The 16316-nt window shown below is 45.1% G+C and overlaps 2 protein-coding genes across 3 annotated transcripts in view; one reads left to right on the top strand and one right to left on the bottom strand.

The window, feature by feature from the left end:
- Nucleotides 1-7757, top strand: part of snrka (SNF related kinase a) — a 50090-nt gene extending 42333 nt beyond the window's left edge. Inside the window, exons 6-7 of one of the 2 annotated variants that reach the window (XR_011674546.1) lie at nucleotides 2924-5471; nucleotides 5598-7757. Coding sequence is in view for 1 of the 2 variants with exons in the window: in XM_071396277.1 (XP_071252378.1) it covers nucleotides 2924-4334 (1411 nt within the window). In the remaining variant the exon portion in view is untranslated. Of the gene's footprint in view, nucleotides 1-2923 lie in introns of both variants that reach the window. The other variant, XM_071396277.1, reaches the window with a different exon arrangement.
- Nucleotides 7758-12595: 4838 nt separating this feature from the next.
- ano10a (anoctamin 10a) overlaps nucleotides 12596-16316 on the bottom strand; it is a 36079-nt gene continuing 32358 nt past the window's right edge. Inside the window, exon 13 of the mRNA XM_071396278.1 lies at nucleotides 12596-15451. Coding sequence (XP_071252379.1) covers nucleotides 15410-15451 — 42 coding nt within the window. The 3' untranslated portion in view covers nucleotides 12596-15409. The remainder of the gene's footprint in view (nucleotides 15452-16316) is intronic.

Raw genomic sequence — 16316 nt, 5'->3', positions numbered from 1 at the left:
CGTACACTAAGTTGACTGTGTCAATTGGAGGTGTACCTGTGGATGTATTTCAAGGCCTACCTTCAAACTCAGTCCCTCTTTGCTTGACATCAGGGGAAAATCAAAATAAATCAGCCAAGACCTCAGGGGAAAAAAATAGTAGACCTCCACTAGTCTGGTTCATCCTTGGGAGCAATTTCCAAACGCCTGAAGGTACAACGTTCATCTGTACAAACAATAGTACGCAAGTATAAACACCATGCAGCCGTCTAGGTCACTCCAAAGCAGCCGTCATACTGCTCAGGAAGGAGACGCGTTCTGTCTCCTAGAGATGAACGTACTTTGATGCGAAAAGTGCAAATCAATCTCAGAACAACAGGAAAGGATCTTTTGAAGATGCTGGAGGAAACGGGTGCAAAAATATCCATATCCACAGTAAAACGAGTCCTATATCGACATAATCTGAAAGGCCGCTCAGCAAGGATGAAGCCACTGCTCTAAAACCGCCATTAAAAAATCCAGACTACGGTTTGCAACTGCACATGGGGACAAAGATCGTACTTTTTGGAGAAATGTCCTCTGGTCTGATGAAACAAAAATAGAACTGCTTGGCCATAATGACCATCGTTATGTTTGGAGGAAAAAGGGGGAAGCTTGCAAGCCGAAGAACACCATCCCAACCGTGAAGCACGGGGGTGGCAGCATCATGTTGTGGGGGTGCTTTGCAGCAGGAGGGACTGGTGCACTTCACAAAATAGATGGCATCATGAGGAAGGGAAAATTATGTGGATATATTGAAGCAACATCTCAAGATATCAGTCAGGAACTTAAAGCTTGGTCGCAAATGGACAATGCTTCCAAAGCATACTTCCAAAGTTGTGGCAAAATGGCTTATGGACAACAAAGTCAAGGTATTGGAGTGGCCATCACAAAGTCCTGACCTCAATCCTGTAGAAAATTTGTGGGAAGACCTGAAAAAGCGTGTGCGAGCAAGGAGGCCTACAAACCTGACTCAGTTACACCAGCTATGTCAGGAGGAATGGGCCAAAATTCACCCAACTTATTGTGGGAAGCTTGTGGAAGGCTGCCCAAAACGTTTAACCCAAGTTAAACAATTTAAAGGCAATGATACCAAATACTAATTGAGTGTATGTAAACTTCTGACCCACAGGGAATGTGATGAAAGAAATAAAAGCTGAAATAAATCATTCTCTCTGCTATTATTCTGACATTTCACATTCTTAAAATAAAGTGGTGATCCTAACTGACCTAAGACAGGGATTTTTACTAGGATTAAATGTCAGCAATTGTGAAAAACTGAGTTTAAATATATTTGGCAAAGGTGTATGTAAACTTCCGAATTCAACTGTACATACATGTGACGCCTACACACACACACGTGTGACGCATACACACAACACCAAAACTATCCCCTCCGGATGGAACCAACCACCACGCAACACCAATGCCTGTTTAATAGCCTGCTACACAAACTCATCCATTTATTGGGGCCATTCAGATTGTCATAATGACGACGACTCAATGACTAGGAGGAGGAAGCAGGCAAGGCTCTGACGGTAATTGACCTCTTATGCTTCAGTAGCTGTGGGTGCTGCTCTGCTTGGTGTCGTTGACCGTGCCTGGCATTAGGAGGAGAACCCATGCTGTCCTTTCCTCATGGTCTGGTTCCCATCCCGCCCCCTCCGGTCATGTGATTCCTCAACGTGGTGACAAATATGTTTTTAAGGCTGACTGCAGTAAATGCTTTGGAGTGACCTAGAAAAGGGAAGTCTGGCTTTGATATTCCGAGAGAGAAGCAGAGAGAGGGAGCGAGACACTCCTTTTGGAGGAAGAAGAGAGGAGAGATCAAACGCATGCAGGCTAAAGCTGCTCCCTCCTGGCCTGCTCGCTGGAACCCATTTGACCAGAAACCCATTGCCAAACAGGTGCTCGGAGGGAAAAGGCCCAATTTTTATCTCCTGGGTCGTGTTCCTCTGGGTGCAGGAGCAGAATGTGAGCCAAATCCACTGTAATGTCTGGTGCAGCAGTACAGGTTTCTACTGCACATCTACTGTTTCTGCTGGCCTGCGCTCCTCTGTTCACTGCACTTTGTTTTTGAGGGTTGTACCGTTCGCTATTTTAACACAGAAACACTGTCAGCGTGTGGCATCAGACAACATGGCATCATAACAGAAAAAAAATAACATTCTGATAGTGGTTCAATTATTTTTAGGAATAACAACAGTCTACTGTGTATCATGCATGCACATCCCAGTTTATATATGCCCAAAACAGTGACCTGGACAAGAGGGCGAATGCTAAGTGTGTTAGCATAGTGCCCCCGCACGCTCTCTCTCTCTCTCTGTGCCATCGTGGGCTGAAGCTGAGCTTCATCAGGGAGTTGGCTTCAGGGATTGTCTGTAGAGTCTGTGAGAGTGAATGGAGTCTGAGCGGTGTCACACAGCTGAGGTGTGTGTCAGAGATTCTACTGTAGTTACGCCTTTTGAAAGCCTGGCTGAATTAACTAGGATGGTAGCAGAGCAGCACTAAGGGCCCCGTGGCGACCCGACCCAGCCTCCACCGCCATGCAGCAGCGTGGAGGGTTACACATGCACCCGGCAGCCAGGACTACCATGGGATTAATTGTGTTAGGTTGCGTGCCGCTGGGACGTGCCCGGGCTCCGTCGAGAGGGATCCCCAGCGCTCTGTTCTGTTTGTTTTCTCGCTCTGCCATGTCAACAAGGACCTTCTACATTAGAAGAATGTTGACTCACTGAGCTGTTCAGTCAGGTTCAGCAGTTCAGTACAGGATTACACATGAATCATCTGACCTCATTCTAAGATCATACTGTTTATTTTATCCTGACTCTATATAAAGTCATTGCAGCGTATACTAACCAGGGGAATAGTTTGGGTAACTCTGGTCTGCTCTCTGCTCTTCCAGGCAGTCCTGGCCGACGAAGATTGACATGCATCAGGACATCGAGGACAGTCTGGCAGCCTCCTCCATCTGCCACGCTGGTGGTCCCCAGTCCCCCGCCCGCAGCGCTGAGAACCTTCTCAACGGACACCGCACCAAAGGCCTGCTGGAGCTCCGCAGGGACGAGAGCAACGCAGGGGCCTCCGGTGCCCCTGCCCCCGTTTCTGGGCTCCCTAGAGCTGGGGCCACGGCCCCCACACCCTCCACCTCCTCAGCCAAGCAGCGCAGCTGCCTGTTCAGGGTGGAGGAGGATGAAGAGGAGGAAGAGGACCCGTCCCCTCTGTCCACCCAAGTGATCCTGCGTCGCAAGGCTCCATCTATCACCAACCGGCTGACCTCCAGGAAGAGCGCCCCGGTCCTCAACCAGATCTTTGAGGAGGAGGGTGAGTCAGACGACGACTTCGATATGGACGAGGGGCTGCCACCCAAACTCAGCCGGCTAAAGATGAACATCGCAGCGGCCGGGTCGCCGGGCACCACTCAGAAACGCTATCACCGCCGCAAGAGCCAAGGCCGTGGCTCGTCCTGCTCCAGCTCAGAGACCAGCGACGACGACTCCGAGAGCCACCGCCGGCGTCTGGACAAGGACACAGGCTTCACCTACAGCTGGAACCGCAGGGACAGCAGTGAGGGCCCACCTGGAAACTCAGGGGGAAATGGTGGAGGGAGCAGTGGAGGGCAGAGTAAACCCCCCGGGGAGGGGGGCAGCTCAGGACCAGACAGGGGCAGTCCTCCTGGAGGGGGAGGTGGGGGGAGTAGTGACAATGGAGGGAGTGGTAGTAGTGGGGGAGGTGGTGGTAAGGGACAGGGTTCCCCCTCAAGTTGTTCTAACGGCAGCAGTAACCACTCGTCTTCAGGCTCAGGGTCCACGCGGAGACACTGTGCCTCCCGCAGCCCCGGGGCAGCAGAGCTGGTGGAGAGCCTGAAGCTCCTGAGCCTGTGTCTCAGCTCCCAGTTACAGCACAGGGGGAGAAGTGGAGGCCCCGGCCTGGCAGGGGGGATGGGCCAGTTCATCATAGACCCTCAGAACCTGTCCAATAGTCTGTCCAGCAGCCTGTCAGCTGGCAGCGTCAAGACACAGGAGAGGTCCTCTTGGAAGATGTGCATCGGCTCCAACGGCAGCTTGGACCTGGAGTTAGACACCATCGCTCTGCCCACCACCGCTGTCAACACTCCAAGGACATACACAGACCAAACGGCAGCAGCACTTAGCGAACTGGCCCTGGCCACCAAGGAGAATAACAAGCTGAACAAGCTGAAAAGTAATGTTCTCCAGCTACCTCTGTGTGAAAAGAGCATCTCTGTGAACATCCAGCGCAGCCCTAGAGAAGGGCTCCTGTGCACCTCTCAGGCCAGCTGCTGCCAGGTCATATGACACACACTCCCTGGCGCCCTCTGACACCACTCTGCCAGTCCAATCTGTCCAACCACAGTCACCGCTGTAGCATACGTCTGACCTCAGAACACCTCACCATCAAAACCTGCCTTCTGCTGTTGTCTTAAAAGATGACACTTTTTATTGTTTTTGTTTGTTCACTAGGACCTATGAGCTGCATGCTGCAGGGGATTCTTTTGTTTCTGCTACATCACTAGCTCCCCCGGGAATGAGGTAACACAACTTAACTCAATTCTAAGATGAGTTGGGTGTTGATGAGCCGAGGTAACAGAACTTGAACGAAATTGTAAGGTGAGTTGGGGTGTTGATGTAAACATAAATATGGATGTGGGTTTGATTTTCGATTAACTATATTTTGGGGTACAAAATACCAAACTTTTAACAGTGGGTAAGTAGTAGCACGTGATAGTTAAAGGGTAAGCACTTAAATTCGATTATTGATCTACTGTCTACTAAGTAAAGGGTATGCTGGGAGAGATAGAGGAGGACAAGACAGAGATACCAGTCTTCATACAGCTGGGAGAGGTAGAGGAGAACAGGACAGAGATACCAGTCTTCATACAGCTGGGAGAGGTAGAGGAGGACAGGACAGAGATACCAGTCTTCATACAGCTGGGAGAGGTAGAGGAGGACAGGACAGAGATACCAGTCTTCATACAGCTGGGAGAGATGGAGGAGGACAAGAAAGAGATACCAGTCTTCATACAGCTGGGAGAGGTAGAGGAGGACAGGACAGAGATACCAGTATTCATACAGCTGGGAGAGGTAGAGGAGGACAGGACAGAGATACCAGTCTTCATACAGCTGGGAGAGGTAGAGGAGGACAGGACAGAGATACCAGTCTTCATACAGCTGGGAGAGGTAGAGGAGGACAAGACAGAGGTACCAGTCTTCATACAGCTGGGAGAGGTAGAGGAGGACAGGACAGAGATACCAGTCTTCATACAGCTGGGAGAGGAGGACAGGACAGAGATACCAGTCTTCATACAGCTGGGAGAGATGGAGGAGAACAGGACAGAGATACCAGTCTTCATACAGCTGGGAGAGATGGAGGAGAACAGGACAGAGATACCAGTCTTCATACAGCTGGGAGAGGTAGAGGAGGACAAGACAGAGGTACCAGTCTTCATACAGCTGGGAGAGGAGGACAGGACAGAGATACCAGTCTTCATACAGCTGGGAGAGGAGGACAGGACAGAGATACCAGTCTTCATACAGCTGGGAGAGGAGGACAGGACAGAGATACCAGTCTTCATACAGCTGGGAGAGATGGAGGAGAACAGGACAGAGATACCAGTCTTCATACAGCTGGGAGAGGAGGACAGAACAGAGATACCAGTCACCATACATGGTCCTGGAGGAAGGGAAGTAACCTGTAACCTTCATGTTGATATAAGCTCCTGCCATGCAGTCTTAAAACACAACGACCAACTGAGACAAACTTGGTAACTTCTAGAGATGTTTTAATTTGATTCATTGATGAACCTCCATTTTACAGTGACAGTGACCTACTGTCTGAAACGTTATTTCACTTTGATATTGCACACAGACAATCTGTTTTCTGTTTGTATTTTTGAAGTGTATGGAATTAAAGATGCGTTTTAGATGGCTATACAGCTCTCACTGAATAGATTTTGAAGGCAACATGAATGATTGTTTCCAAACCGCTGTTTAACAAGTGCTACTTCAACACATCTGGTTTACTTTGGTGTTACTGAGAGCCAGTAACCTGGGAAAATAATGCTTCAGCTCCGTCTTTATTCCAATCTCAATGCAGAATACATTCACCTATTTGGGTCAAATACTACTATACTTACTATTGTATAGTGAATACAGGTAGGAGCTGCAATCTTTTAGACACTATTCTAACAGAAAGGGTCATTCATCTGTAATTATAACTACTGCTGTTCATTTGCAAATTGGGCAAAACTCCTGAAATGATTCAAAGTTCATGACGACGTGTCAAGCTGAATGTAAAGTACACTGGTAGACTAGTAGTGTATCTTTTTCCTGTGCTGGGCCTCAAGGTAGCAGGCAAGCAGACCCACACAGATTTAATGTGGTCCCGTTCACATGTTGCTCATGTCCTTGGTTGACCACCTGCCATGTTGACGTAACATCTTAGAAAATGCATTTTAAGATCAATAGAAGAGCAGGAGAATTGAAAAGAAAAATGTACTAATTAATTGAAAACTGCATTGGGTGTCTGTATTCCAGTGGACCTGTGTGCACCCACCCACGTCTTTGCTTTGTTAGACTGTTTTACTTTCTGTTACTGTAACTGACTGGTCTTCTGACTGGCCTGGCAGGCTGGTCTTCTGACTGGCCTGGCAGGCTGGTCTTCTGACTGGCCTGGCAGGCTGGTCTTCTGACTGGCCTGGCAGGCTGGTCTTCTGACTGGCCTGGCAGGCTGGTCTTCTGACAGGCTGGTCTTCTGACTGGCCTGGCAGGCTGGTCTTCTGACTGGCCTGGCAGGCTGGTCTTCTGACTGGCCTGGCAGGCTGGTCTTCTGACTGGCCTGGCAGGCTGGTTTGTTTGTTTTTAAAGGGTATATGTTGAGTATGTATATATGTTTTAAAAAGTTATATTTTTGAACGATCTGCTGTTTTAAAGATTATTATGTGTTGAAGTGGGCCCGTGAGTCTTTCGTTGGGGACTAACATCGCAGTGTGTCACACACACACCCACACCTTACTGGACACTGCAGGGTGAAGGTTTTACATTCAGGATTAGTGGTTCAGTAGAGCACATGCACCTTTCAGGAGAGATTCCTGTCTGTAAGCTTTAAAGGACTGGGCTTAGTAAAGAAGGAAAGAAATGGGGTTGTAGGGAGATGTGGGGATATATTTTAAGGGCATTGGCAATAAGCTACATGTTGCAGCTATCTGTAAATCAACATATTTTTGTTTTATATTTCAACCCTGTACAGCCTTAGATTGAAAGGCACCTCGGACTAAAAACTAACAGAGAAAGATATCTTGAGTATTTTTTTCTTTTTCTTTTTAAACAAAATGTCTGTAAATAGAGATGTAAATATGGTGCTCTATATTTAGAGACAGCAGAGTGAACCTTTTGGTGCATAGCTGTAAGTATAGCCTTATTAGTAATGGGTGTCTCCAAGAAAAGAACATGATTTTATTCATGTCTGACCGTTGTCTTACCCAGATGTAAACAGGTGAATGACATGTGCATGTGTTATATGTTTAACATTATCGATCCAAGGACATCGAGAGCGGAAGAACCATCCACTGAATGTTACTGGACCAAACCATGTACTGGCTAAAAGAAAATGAAAATATGAAATGGCAGAATTATTAAATGTATTATTCTGTAGTTGATACCTGTTGTCAAAAGTTACATATAGCTATGGTAATATCCAAAATAAAATGTTGTGGGAAATGACGTCTTATAAATGAGTCTTGTCTTTTCTGTGCTTGTGATGCATTGATGACACGCCTGTCTCCCAAGTCTGTGTTCTGTCAGATGCAACTTCGATCACTTGTTGCTAAAGGAATTGACAGAAAATAATCCATTACTCTGTACATTGTCAATCCCAAATGTTGCTCCATAACTGTTTAACCATAACTATCTTGTCAACTATTTACCTCAGAGCTTCATCCAAGAGGTGGATCACTGATCGGTGTGCTGGTAGTTTTCCTGGTGGCCTTGCTTTTAAGATTAATCATCAGCCTAATCTCTGTTAATGTCCCAAATGGCACTCTATTCCCTATATAGTGCACTAGTTTGCATGGTCAAAAGTAGTGCACTATATAGGGAATAGGGTGCCAGTTGGGGCACATGACTTAGAAGAACTCTAATTAGAACAATCTTGGTGCATCACCATGTTCAGACTCCAGAGACTATTCCCTCCAGAGTAGAGACCAGTTAAATATGCAGGCCACAGAGCCCCTCTGCTGAAAGGTATTCTGCCAGGATTTACAACTCCTTATGCTGCTGCCAGAAGACACCAGTAACCCCTGAAGAGCAACTTCTATAGAGCCTTCACCTACAGTGCCTTCAGAAAGTATTCATACCCATTTTGTGTTGCAGCCTGAATTCAAAATGAATTCAATATTTTTTATGTCACTCATTGACATACAATACCATTTTATTAAATGGTAGCAAATGTATTAAATGAAATTCAGAATTCTCTTAAGTATTCACAACCCTTGAGTCAATACATTGTAGAACCGCCTTTGGCGATGATTACAGCTTTGAGTCGTCTTGAGTAGGTCTGTATCAGCTTTGCACAACTAGATTTGGGGATTTTCTCCTATTCTTCCATACACATTTTCTCAAGCTCTGTTAAGTTAGATGGAGAGCGTGAACAGCAATCTTCAAGTCTTTCCACAGATTTTCAATGGTATCCATTTTAAATGGTTTGGACTTTGGCTGGGCTACTCAGACTTTCACATTGTTCTGAAGCCATTCCAGTGTTGCTTTGGCTTAATGCTTGGGGTCATTGTCCTGTTGGGATGTAAATCTTTTTTTTAAACTCCCTTTTTCTCCCCAATTTTCGTGGTATCCAATTGTTAATAGTTACGGTCTTGTCTCATCGCTGCAACTCCCGTACGGATTCGGAAGAGGCGGAGGTCGAGAGCCATAAATCTTTGCTCCAGTCTGTCGTTCGCGTTCTGATAAAGGATTTGCCTGTATTTGGCGCCATTCATTGTTCCCTCCTATCCTTAACAGTCTCCCAGTCCCCTACTGCTAAAAAGCATCCCCATAGCATGGTGCCAAAACTCTTGAACGTGCCGTCCTTGGCCAGCTCTCCTGCTATCTCTCTCAGAATGACCTTCTTGATCCAAATCAGTCAGGTTTCAAGACTAGTCATTCAACTGAGACTGCTCTTCTCTGTGTCACGGAGGCGCTCCGCACTGCTAAAGCTAACTCTCTCTCCTCTGCTCTCATCCTTCTAGACCTATCGGCTGCCTTCGATACTGTGAACCATCAGATCCTCCTCTCCACCCTCTCCGAGCTGGGCATCTCCGGCGCGGCCCACGCTTGGATTGCGTCCTACCTGACAGGTCGCTCCTACCAGGTGGCGTGGCGAGAATCTGTCTCCGCACCACGTGCTCTCACCACTGGTGTCCCCCAGGGCTCTGTTCTAGGCCCTCTCCTATTCTCGCTATACACCAAGTCACTTGGCTCTGTCATATCCTCACATGGCCTCTCCTATCATTGCTATGCAGACGACACACAATTAATCTTCTCCTTTCCCCCCTCTGATAACCAGGTGGCGAATCGCATCTCTGCATGTCTGGCAGACATATCAGTGTGGATGACGGATCACCACCTCAAGCTGAACCTCGGCAAGACGGAGCTGCTCTTCCTCCCGGGGAAGGACTGCCCGTTCCATGATCTCGCCATCACGGTTGACAACTCCATTGTGTCCTCCTCCCAGAGCGCTAAGAACCTTGGCGTGATCCTGGACAACACCCTGTCGTTCTCAACTCACATCAAGGCGGTGACCCGTTCCTGTAGGTTCATGCTCTACAACATTCGCAGAGTACGACCCTGCCTCACACAGGAAGCGGCGCAGGTCCTAATCCAGGCACTTGTCATCTCCCGTCTGGATTATTGCAACTCGCTGTTGGCTGGGCTCCCTGCCTGTGCCATTAAACCCCTACAACTCATCCAGAACGCCGCAGCCCGTCTGGTGTTCAACCTTCCCAAGTTCTCTCACGTCACCCCGCTCCTCCGCTCTCTCCACTGGCTTCCAGTTGAAGCTCGCATCCGCTACAAGACCATGGTGCTTGCCTACGGAGCTGTGAGGGGAACGGCACCTCCGTACCTTCAGGCTCTGATCAGGCCCTACACCCAAACAAGGGCACTGCGTTCATCCACCTCTGGCCTGCTCGCCTCCCTACCTCTGAGGAAGTACAGTTCCCGCTCAGCCCAGTCAAAACTGTTCGCTGCTCTGGCACCCCAATGGTGGAACAAACTCCCTCACGACGCCAGGTCAGCGGAGTCAATCACCACCTTCCGGAGACACCTGAAACCCCACCTCTTTAAGGAATACCTAGGATAAAGTAATCCTCCTAACCCCACCCCTCCCCCTTAAAAGAGTTAGATGCACTATTGTAAAGTGGTTGTTCCACTGGATTTCATAAGGTGAATGCACCAATTTGTAAGTCGCTCTGGATAAGAGCGTCTGCTAAATGACTTAAATGTAAATGTAAATGTGCCAGACTGGTGATGAGCTGTGCCTGGTTTTATCCAGACAGAGATTTGCATTCAGGCCAAAGAGTTAAAAAATGTACCTTTTTGAAAACTCCTGTCATGTGCCTTTTTCTCCGGGGTGGCTTCCTTCTGGCCACTCTCCCATAAAGCCCAGATTGGTGAAGTGCTGTAGAGACTTGTCCTTCTGGCAGGTTCTCCCATCTCAGCCAAGGACAACTCTGTAGTTTTGTCTGAGTGGTCATTGGGTTCTTGGTCCCTTCCCTGACCAAGGTCCTTCATGCCTGTTTGGTTGGCGGACAGCTCTTGGTAGAGTCTGGGTAGTTCCATTTTTTAAATGTGTTATTTCCCAATGATGGAGACCACTGCTCTTGGAAACGTTTCAACACTCTAGAACTTGTTTCATACTCTTCCCCAGATATATGCCTCATCACAATTCTATCTCTGGGAGGTACAGACAGGTCCTTGGACTTTATGGTACAGTTTCTGCACTCAACTGTGGGACCTTATAGACACGTGTGTTTCTTTCTAAATCATGGCCAAACAATTGAGTTGGTCACAGGTGTCACTACAACTTGGGGTCCATCTCAAGATCAAAAGAAATTGGATGCACTAGAACTCAATTTGGAGTGTCAAAGCATAGGGGTTTGAATACTTCTGCAAATTATTGTAGATTTCTGTATTTCATTGTCAATAAATGTGCAAATATTTCTAAAAACATGTTTTAACTTTGTCATTATGACATGATCGGTGAGATTTTTCATATTTTAACATTTTGAATTCAGGTTTTAACAACAAAATGTGGAATAAGTCAAGAGGTATGAATACTTTCTGAAGGCACTGTACACATCTATGTCCTTACAGAGGTAGAGCATGTAGACGGGACACACTAGAGGGATCATCACCCAGATTCAGCCGAGGGCCACATTTTCTTGAGTGGATGGTCAGGGGGCCGGAACATGATTACAAATCATTTGCAGACTGCAAATATACCGCTAGAAGCCAAAACTGATATATTTGACTAAACGATCATTTCAAAAATGTAAACCACTTGGAGCTGATTTCCTAATGTTTTTACAGTCTTGTGTACAACAAAAAAGATAGTGCCTTCAGAAAGTATTCATAGAAAGTGTTAAGTTTCCAAGTGCACAGTGGTCTCCATAATTGGGAAATGGAAAAAATATGGAACTATCGGAACTGCCTAGAGCTGACCGCCTGACCAAACTGAGCTACTGGGCAAGGACCTTGGTCAGGGACTTGACCAAGAACCCAATGAACACTGACAGAACTACAGAGTTCCTTGGCTGAGAGAGGAAAACCTGCCAGAAGGACAACAGTATCTACAGCACTTCACAAATCTGGGCTTTATGGGAGTGGCCAGACGTAAGCCACTCCTAAGAAAAAGGCACATAACAGCGCACCTGGAGTTTGCTAAAAGGCAAGTGAAAGATTCGGAGCATAATGCAAAAGATTCTGTGGTCTGATGAAACAAAAATGTAACTCTTTGACCTGAATGCAAAGCACTATGTCTGGAGAAAACCAGGCACAGCTCATCACCTTCCTAACATCATCCCTAACGTGAAGCATGGTGGTGGCAGCAACAATGAATGGAGCCAAACACAGGCAAATCCTTGATGAGAATCTGCTTCAGTGCAAATAACAGACTGGGTAGAAGATTTATGTTCCAACAGGACAATGACCCCAAGCATACAGCCAAAGCAATGCTGGAATGGCTTCAGAACAAGAATGTGAACATCCTTGAGTGGCCCAGCCAAAGTCCAGACTAGAATCCCATTTCAAATCTGTGAAAACACTTGAATCTCCAAATCCAGATGTGCAAAGCTGATACAGACATCCTCAAGACAATCAAGGTGTAATAGCCGCCGAAGGTGCTTCTACAAAGTATTGACTCAGGTGTGAATACTTATAGAAATTAGGTATCTGTATTTCATTTTCAATAGATTTGGAAAAACTTGTTTTCACTTTGTCATTATGGGTTATTGTGTGTAGATGGGTGGGGAAACCCTGAACTAGAGAATGGAGACACTTGTAAGCATATGTGAAAGATTTTTGTATAGATTTATTTGAGGAAAAGGATGCTAGGTTTGTTTGGTTTCAATAATGCTGTTCTGAACCATTTTTATACACTTAGTGATATTGTGATGGCAAACTGTAGTGAGTGTATGTACAGTATATAGCATATAAAACAAATCATAACAGCATCGCATGTCATGTCAAAGGCACAAGCCCGCTTTGAGGGGGTCTTCAAGAGCGCATGGACTAATAGCATAAACAACTTAAAAAGAAATCAATTAATTTCCACTCACATACATTCTAAGTATCACTACTTCTGATTGACAGTCATTGATTAGACTGAGTAACAATGACCATGATAGTTGCAGGCTGTGAGGAGTATTTAACATTATGTAGCATACCATGCTTCATGATACAGAGGAGGCTGGTGGGGGGAGCTATAGGAGGATGGGCTCATTGAAATGGATGGAATGGAATCAGTTAAACGGAATCAAACATGGTTTCCATGTGTTCCATATGTTCCATTAATTCCATTCCAGTCTTTACAATTTCTCTGTAGCATACTGAAGCATCACCATTGATAATTCGATCTTTCCTATCTCCATGTGTAGTATCACTATGGATCAGATAATACCCTGGATGTGTGTCTCTGTGGCTCCGTCGGTAGAGCATGGTGCTTGCAACGCCAAGGATCGTGGGTTTGATTCCTGCTGGGGCCACACATACGTAAAATGTATGCATGACGCATGCCTAAGTCAATTTGGATAAAAGTGTCTGCTAAATGGCATATATTATACTCTAGCAATACTATGTAAACGTTTCAAGGACCTCAATGCTATAGAGCACATAATTATGCCAGAATTCCTAAGACTTTCACGTGTTTAGTCCTCCATTTTGAAAGCAGTTCTACTTAGATAACGTCTCTGACAGACCTACTGATACTGGATGTAGCCCTGCCCCATAACTGACTATAGTGGCTTTTAAGTAAAGCTGTTGGTCTAAAACTCTGTCTAATGTGCAAACCTATTTTTGAAAAGTAATTCATGTCACCTGTTGGTGGAATACTGTCTGGATATAATTACCATAGGCCATCTATCTCAAACTGAACCGCCTCCACCAATTCCATAATGGCCATATGAATATGAAAAGTCTATGTAACACAGCATCCTACCCTCAACCGCATCCATACACCTTCAATGACCTATTATTTAACACCTTAACCAGGGCCTGACATTCAGGGCTGCCCGCTGGCCCGGGTAGGTTTTGGAAACCCTCCGGGCCAGTTGATCATCCCGGTCAGTGGCCAACTTGGGCCAGTGAAAAAAATATATTGTAAAAATGCTATATTTAATCTAGGCTATATAATAAAGAATTCCTGAAGCTGTGAGTTCGTTATGTTGATTATTTATCACACGCGCGCCATAAACTACACATTAAGCCTAGTTTGAGATTGTTGTGTGGAACAGCTCACTGAAGACCGACAGCGGTAGGAAACATCTTCAAGGTTATGATAAATACCAATAAATGCTGAGGCAAGAATGGGTATGCATACCTGCAATAAAGTTCCGTCTTGGTAGATTATTTGCTAGAATAGCCTAACTTGATAATCAGACATTTCTTCGAGGCTATTTGGTCTTAGAAAAGTCATTGAAGGTAGCCGATTTAGAAGTTTCACTGCAATATAATTATTCCTTGATTTAATTTCTGATCAGTTTGAGAGAGAGAGATCTATCCGCTTTCATTTGTTTCCCGAGCAGGTCTGTTGCCATCTTTGCGGTAAAACCACGTGCAGTGATTATGAGCAAGACACCCATTGGAATGTTGGCTTCAACTTGGTTTTCCATACAAATCGTTCCGTTACAAAGGGAACCCGATTTTTGCTCACTTTGTTTTAAAACATGATACAATAACTCCTCAACATTTCAAATGGTGAGACTGACTAGCTGCCACAGACTTCATTAGTGTGTTTGTGTTGGGAGCATCAACATACAGTCTATTTAGTCAGGCAATGTTCGCTTTATTCTGACATGTTTTAGAATGTAAAATATTTTTGTCATTGCATAATGCTATTTGGAAGGCTTAATAAAACATGTATTATTCTCTAAGTTCTCAATGCATACTTTTTTGCTTACTAGTTTTGGGGAGATTTTTTTCTATCGGCTATGACAATTCAATATAAAAATGTAGGTCCTTGAAAATTACAATTAATTGCTTGAAAAGTTGAATTTGACTTCCCAATGTCTGTATGAATCCTGTAGGCTACTTGCTCAGCCCAAAGGAAAGATAAAATCACTAGCTATTGAATTTATGCGAGCATCATTTGCTTGCCTGCCAGATGTTGACACTTGCCAGTATTTCTTTCATTCGGACTAGTGTGCCATTGGCAAATTGACCTGAATGTCAAGCCCTACCTTAACATACATTTGTACGTAGCAATGCATTTACAACAGTGGTTTACGGAGGACATTAACAAAGTCTTGTTCTCTGGTCAGATCTGAATCTTTAGAGGCTAGTCTTCATGATTGTTTTAATCAGATTCAGTAATGTTCTATAGACATCTGCAGGTAATACACTACACTCAGCAAAACAACAGAAATACCTGGCAACATTGCAGAGGTTAAGAGCATCAAACCAGGTTTAACAACCAACCGTTTATATATATATTTAAAAAAAAAAAAAAAACGTTTTGATATTTTATGCATAAATATGCTTTGAGCTAATTGAGGTGTTGTAAAGATATCCGTCTGAAGTGAATCTTTCTTCATTTGGAGGGCATCTTCCATCTGGAGTGTAGCCTATCTTCGTATTTTCAGTATCTGAAGGATCGGCCTCTTCTCTCATCACTTATCATTTTTTGGGATCCCCGAGGCCTCCAGCATTTTCTGTAACAGAGATATTAATCACATTTTACACTTATGTTCCACCAAACTGCCACATGAAATACAGGCTACCTGTTGTTAGGCCTATTATTGGGGATGTCATACAAACAGAATACATGTTCCATAGAAGGAATACATTGTCCTCTGTAGCTCAGTTGGTAGCTTTTGAAACTGCAGTAAAAGTGCAATAACTTGTGTCGGCTGTGGTATTTTGGATGCAGTATTTGCAAGAATAACTGCAATGTACTGCAGTTCAACTGCAGTTATACTGCACTGTAATGCTTGGATCACACCGACAGCGTCATTACATTTTGGTCTACCAGAATTCTATTCATTTCCAAGGAAACGCATTGCAGAGGCAGTTGCAGTGTGTTCGGTGTGGTGTATATGTTGGATTTATCGAACTTATGCGTCAAACTGTATGCGTAGATGGCTGGACAGAAATGGTAGCAGAAGGTGAATGTTGAACTTTGTTACATGTCCAGATGATGCTGTGTACTATTTTGCGCAATGAGGCTGTCGGTGTGTTGGAAGCGTAACTGCAGTTACAATGCAAAAGTACTGCAGTAAAAAAATGATATAACATTTTGGACACAGTATTTGCAGTTCTACTGCACTCTGATTGCAATCTTTTTCCATAAGGGAGAGCATGGCGGTGTAACGTCAAGGTAGTGGGTTCCATTTCTGGGACCACCCATACTTAATGTATGCACGCATGACTAAGTCGCTTTGGATAAACGTGTCTGCTAAATGGCATATATTACAATGTATAAATATTAACGCTTTTCAGTGTTGGAGCAGCTTTTTAAAATAAAACAAACATAAGCACACTGTTAGCTTGCTTGAACAAATATACAGAGTTCTCCTC

Source organism: Salvelinus alpinus, chromosome 4 (assembly GCF_045679555.1).
Source record: "Salvelinus alpinus chromosome 4, SLU_Salpinus.1, whole genome shotgun sequence".
Taxonomy (NCBI): domain Eukaryota; kingdom Metazoa; phylum Chordata; class Actinopteri; order Salmoniformes; family Salmonidae; genus Salvelinus; species Salvelinus alpinus.
This window is presented reverse-complemented; position numbering and strand designations above follow the sequence as displayed.